This window comes from Cyclopterus lumpus, chromosome 22 (assembly GCF_009769545.1).
Source record: "Cyclopterus lumpus isolate fCycLum1 chromosome 22, fCycLum1.pri, whole genome shotgun sequence".
In the NCBI taxonomy this organism is placed as follows: Eukaryota; Metazoa; Chordata; class Actinopteri; order Perciformes; family Cyclopteridae; genus Cyclopterus; species Cyclopterus lumpus.
The window spans coordinates 11,248,831-11,254,760 of NC_046987.1; the positions used below are offsets into that span (position 1 = coordinate 11,248,831).

Below are 5,930 nucleotides of genomic sequence, written 5' to 3' on the forward strand. Positions count from 1 at the left end.
TTTGTGCACTAGAAATGTGATAACTTTATTTGGAACCTGAATCCATTTAAAACAGTATTTGTTCACATCACAAGTTTGACTTAACTAGTCCCCACCAAAGAATTTAAACACACTGGTATTTAACTCGGTCATAATTACAAACTGGACATGTTCATGTGATGTACATAACATTGTAGCAATGTAACAATTTAAATCATACCGTGCTGAAATGTTTCAAGTCACATTCATTTGGAGCTTTAGCGTTAAGGCATTATTATACATCAATAAAAACAATCGGACACGAAACACTTACCCGAACAATCTCACTCCTTCACTTGAAAAGTAACAAGTTGGTACACTTTGCGCTTTAGGATCACATTGGTTGCAGCAAGAAGCCCATTTATTCAACAAAAAGGTTAATCTAAGTCACGTTCATACAAAGCACCATATAAACCAGGCATATGAAAGCAGCATGGCCTCCTCGTTACTGGTATGCTGCATTGGTCCTTTGCCTCTTTCTGGCCCGCAGCTCCTCGAAGAACTCATGTACAGCTTCAACTGTGACTGTCTGATAGACAGGAGGGAATTGTTTGAGATTTAGAGAAATTAAAAAAATGTCCACCAAACATGATTTTGGGGGGGGGGGGGGGGAGACAAACATTTGCACACTTTCCTAAGGGTGAAAACATGAATACTAATGGGTCAGTCTAATATTTGCACTTGGGTATCAATATCTTACCTTTCCTTCAGCAACACACTGGTCTAAAAACGCAGTGATCGAGGTCGTCAGCTCGTTGAATCCTGAGGGAGGAACACGTGATTAGTCTCGATCAATCGCCTCGTCCGTAGATTGCCCTTTGCATGATTACATCCTTGGAGGGAAACTGACCCCACATCTTCCCCGCGCTCACCGTAAATGACCTCCAGCTGATGTACACGGTCCATGGAGTTTGTCAGTGCCATCAACGGGTGCTGCCCAAACGGCTCATCCAAGCCTTTGTTCTCATAGGCCAGAATGGTGTCTGACTGATCCATAAGAAACTGCACCTCGTCAGCCACATAGACCCTCTGTGCAACAACGCAGCACACAGTTGACAAACGTTCATTAAGGAGAGAAGCTTAAGTACATCAGACTCATGTAGAGCCAACACCTGCAAAGTAACTTTCTTGTGCCCTTTGTTAAAACCCACATAATCTGAGCGGTAGCATTTGTGGCCTACCTTGCAGCTCATGCAGGTGCAGAGCTCGGCACGCCAGCTGTAAGGCCAGAACACCGCTCCCTGTCTCCGCCTCTCCAGCCCCTTGGCTTGCAGCTCCTTCAGCCTGCAGACAAAGGTTTGGGACACGGCCTTTGCAGGGCTGCCTGACATTTCCTCGTGGGTCCGTTTGCAAGGGGAACTCCCGTTTGCCACTTCCTAAGATACAAATGACAGGACGGTGTGAGTTGCTGTGTTACTGGCAGGAGGAGTGACTGAAATCACCTGGGCTTTGTAAAATATCTCGGCTCACAGCACTGCAGACTCATCCCGAGAAGTCTCAAGGCGACTGACACGACGAGATGATTGGGTGATGAAAATCACCAGTTTACAGTAAGCTGCCCTGTGAAGCCTGGCCAAAGCTGACTCCAGTGCAGGGGAAGCAGTGCCTCATGGGTCATTTCTCCCCTAATTACCCAGAGGGAAAAGCACGATAACAGGAGCCTGCTCTATAATCTGCTCATTACCCTCCAGCCCCATCTTGTGGCAACTAAAAACACCAGCTGCCACCAAGGGACTGGACACAGTGAGCACTCAAATACTGTGATGTTCCACATGAAGTCACACACAGCTGTAGAGGGCTTCCAAATTATGGAGGAGGGTATACGTAAACAGGTAAACAGTCAAACACTCCATAGGTAGGAAACATCTGTCCACATGGATACAGATACCCACATCGCTCAAGTTTTTCCCTTTAAATGCAAACCTTTCAATATGTCCTACTTTAATTGATTTGTGCATATACAATATAGGTCCAAGACAAGTTTGAAAGTCATAATCTCAACGATTGTAATTTGATGGTAAACACCATGGTGAATGAGCCTATGGCCCACTGAGGAAAACCCTTGTATTTGCAATATTAAAAACTGGGTGTCTGTGGCGATATTTCCTGGGAGAAATCACAAGTAGGGCCCTCTGAGAAAAGAGATACAAACAGACCTGCCATTACCGCTTTAGAGAATGAAATGGACATCGAGTTAGTAACTTTAATGAATTTGGGGGAAAGGGATGCTTTCTTAAAAATTCTAATTACTTTTCTTAATCTACCATGAGCACAGTTGAAGGAAAATACAGCTAAAACCATTAATGGAAAAGTAACAATAGAAACTGTTTATGTTTCTCCCATTTGACGTCAAATTTGTTTTGTTCTTTTGAAGTATGCTGCGTCATATGGGAGCTTTAGTCATTACAAATGTCCATTAATTCTGCAACTGGGAAAGCTCATATTTCACCTTCGCACTTAATGTGGAAATGCCAGAAAACCAAACATCAGCCAATGATAATCGTTAAATGTAATCAAAACCAATTTTCTGGATATAGCTTTATATTATCAATGCATCAAATCTCTGATCATGAAACTGTTTTAAGTTGTCAGATGACAAGAACGTTTGCATGTGGTTAACGTGGGAATTGTCAAATCGCCAAATTAATTGGTTTGAACAGATTAGGTGCTAGTAGGTCTTCTTGTTCACTTTAACTCCCTTTTTTCTGTTTTTGCTCTTAATAAGACAAACCCTCCAAGCAAACATAGAAACAGAGGCAGACGGTCTCCTGAATACGGGTTCTCACCTGCGGCTTTGTGTGCTCAGCACTGGTGGATGGTTTCTCATCCCCACTTTGACTGAGCTCAGAGGCTTCTTCCTTTCCTGCTCCGACTTCTTCTTCTGCCTCTTCTGCCTCCTCCTCCTCCTCCGCCGCCGTCGTCGTCGTCGTCGTCGCCACCACCTCCTCCTCCTCCTCCTCCTCCTCCTCCTCCTTTTTCTTCTCCTCCTCCTCCTCCTCCTCAGGAGGACTGACGCTGGTCACAAGGGAAACTTAAAAGGGAAAGACAAATGCAAAAATTGATCTCTGACTTTTAAATGTTTGCAAAGTCACGTGAGTTTGTATTTGCTTACCGCAGCTCAAGATTATTAATTACCTGCAAAGTGAGCAGCATACGTCCACAAGACAGGGACCTTGTTCATGCAGGCCTCACATATCATCTCTTGCAGCTCCTCAGGGTCCACTGTAGTGCAGCCCAAGTGCTATCAGCGACAAACAGATTGACTACGTAATGAATACAAATTTGAATAAAAGAAGTTCTCACAAATGTAATTTGATCAACATGACTTATGCTTACCCTGCTATGAAACCAATCCTCACAGCTGACACACTGAATCATCTCATCGTTGGCCTATTGGGTAATTAAAAAAGGAGTTTTGTGTAGTCACAATGACATGATATAAACAGTACATTGTATCAATTTAATCTGAAATACATGAGAGTTCAGAGATATAAAAATAAATGAAAGGAAAACCTGATCGTCTGTGTCTGGGTACGGCCGGTCACACGAGCAGTAGCAGCCATTGAAGTTGTGATTGTAGTGATTTCTAACGTTGTCCTCATCTTTGGCCTGTGAATACACAACATGGAATAACTTCAGCATTAAGAACATAGAGCATGATTCAATTAGAAATCATTATAAAACCAGAGGACTCACGGGAATTAGCAGGCACTTGAATTCCCCAAACTTGCCATTTCCACAGTCGCAGCGAAAGTTTCTACATGAGAAAATAAGGTTAGTTATGAAAAGTATATGACAAACTGTAGGGCTGAATTTGTATGATCAGTTCACATCACACACAAACAACTCAATCAAAAATACCTTTTGGTGTACAGTTCAAAGATATCATGTCCATCATGGCATTTATTGGCACAGGCCAAACAAACCCCAGCAGGTTCTGCAACATTTGGAGTGCAGGTGTTGCATGCAAATACAGCCTGTCTCTTTGCATAGCCCTGTAACAATAACACAGGAAGTATAAATATACAACATTATACATACTATTGATGACATACCCCCTCTAATAAGGACTGTAGTGGTAATTTTATATTGGCTCATTAGAAATACTGCAGTGATATCAGAACAATAACTATAATTTCACAGTTTCACTAGTGAACGCCCCTCAGAAGCTACAAAGACCTCACTTGTGACACACACAGTCGCACTTAACACACAACACTGAATCTAAAGAGCTGCAGAAGGAGCTTTTTCTTACCCGAGAATAAGAGCAGTTTTCTGGGTCGCTTCCAGCCAACACACACAAAGCTCTCTCGAGCTCCTCCGCGCTGGAAGGAATATCGTCCGTGTCCGAGTCGTTTATATTTGCTGCCATTCTGGTAAAAGAGGGTGAAGAGAACACAAAGGCACGCTCAGCTGCACGACTGTGTTGACAAACGACTGTTCCGGGCGGGAGTCGATGGATAGTTTGGTGCCGAGACCACGTGGAGGAAGTGACGTAAGGCGACGTTACTGATTAACAATAAACAATCTTTCAATGTTTTGCAATTCAATCAATAGCGTTAGTGGTTTTAGTTCAAGGAAGTGATATTATCAAGAATTCAAGGATCGGCTTAATACAAGGGTTGCATGTAATTGGCTTAAATAAAATGATGTGTCTGTATTGTATTGTAACAGACACAAACTGCAGGTGGCCATGGTGGAATTATTTACAGTAACGTTATATGGATAGGAATATATATAGCAATAGAAACAAATTACACTAGACATTTAAGAAATATACATTTTGAGGGGGAATTACAGTGTATATTTACAATAAGGGAAATCCATTCATGTTTTGGAGGGAAATTAACTAAACATCACTGAAAATAAACAAAGAGGCTTTTCAAGGTCTGCTTTTTAAGGTTTAACGATGAGACATACCTGTCCTTGTGGGAGACTGAAGTGAGGAGATGGACTGGAAATCGGTGGTTTCTCACATTGTGTACATTTAAAAAAAATGTTTTGATATTTCGTTTTCAAGAAGTGATTCGGTGTCTTCGAATTATTTTGGATCGATCACACTTAGTGCGTGCGTGCGTATGCACGCGCGCGCGCGTATGTACGTGAAAAAAGTATTTAACAAATGTAAATACTGTAGGTTGCAGTGGGTTTCCAATAGATGGCGCCACTGTGATATGTTTCTCTGTTTGGGCCTAAACTATGCGTTCATTGCTGCGCTGAAAAGGGCATTGCAAGCTACAACATGCCCACAAATAGAAGGTCAGTTCCTTGTGCTCACTGAAGTTCACAAACCACTCATCCGCGTTTTGCTTTTCTTCATTGTTTATGTCTGTCGTGTTGGTTGGGTTGACAGTCAAATAGGGAAGCTGCTGAACTTCTTTGACCGCATCCCGGTTGCTTTTAAAGACTGTCGTAAATATTGTCGAACCATCATGAAAAAGCCCAAAGAGATGATAAATGCGAAGGGACAGAGCGAATAATCATGAGTCTCCAGCAAAAAGAGTAATAATCCTACTGTTATTTTGTGAATAATGAAACACATGCTGCTGTTAAAGTAAGGACTATACAATTAAACAACTGCTCAACAGCACGTACAGTATACATTTAAATGTACAACACTTTTCGGGGTTTCATTTCGTGTTTTGTTGACTTGAGCAAATTATTCAGCAAACAAAACTCCAATAAATACAATGATCAGTTTTTCAGCGATAATACAAAATGTGTCTCGCTCCAGCCCATCCAATGCAACAGTTTGCTTGTCAATTTGTTAAAAGTCACTGAACATTTCATATCTCTGGATTTAGGACCGTTAACAAAATAGTATCTCCCAATAATTCTATAATTAAAGCACATCAGCGCGTGAAATCAGAACGGACTGTGATTGAACAATGATATTTTCCGAGGGGCTCCTG

The 5,930-nt window shown here is 41.9% G+C and overlaps 1 protein-coding gene across 1 annotated transcript; it reads right to left on the bottom strand.

The window, feature by feature from the left end:
• Positions 1–9: 9 nt before the first annotated feature.
• On the bottom strand, positions 10–4,509 carry LOC117751269 (putative E3 ubiquitin-protein ligase UBR7). The gene is made up of 11 exons (XM_034563005.1): positions 4,274–4,509; positions 3,880–4,013; positions 3,715–3,775; positions 3,532–3,627; positions 3,355–3,408; positions 3,154–3,259; positions 2,805–3,049; positions 1,200–1,394; positions 891–1,047; positions 719–780; positions 10–547 (listed from the first exon to the last, which is right to left on the bottom strand). Exons 1-11 carry the CDS (start codon positions 4,388–4,390, stop codon positions 464–466), a joined length of 1,311 nt encoding a protein of 436 aa, XP_034418896.1. The 5' UTR covers positions 4,391–4,509; the 3' UTR covers positions 10–463.
• Positions 4,510–5,930: the final 1,421 nt, after the last annotated feature.

Coding starts and splice junctions, on each gene's coding strand:
- LOC117751269 (XM_034563005.1), bottom strand. CDS start 4,390: ATGGCAGCAAATATAAACGACTCGGACACGGACGATATTCCTTCCAGC. Junction 3,050..3,153: donor GTATGCTGCTCACTTTGCAG/GTAATTAATAAT, acceptor TTCCCTTTTAAG/TTTCCCTTGTGACCAGCGTC. Junction 1,048..1,199: donor GCACCTGCATGAGCTGCAAG/GTAGGCCACAAA, acceptor GTTGTTGCACAG/AGGGTCTATGTGGCTGACGA.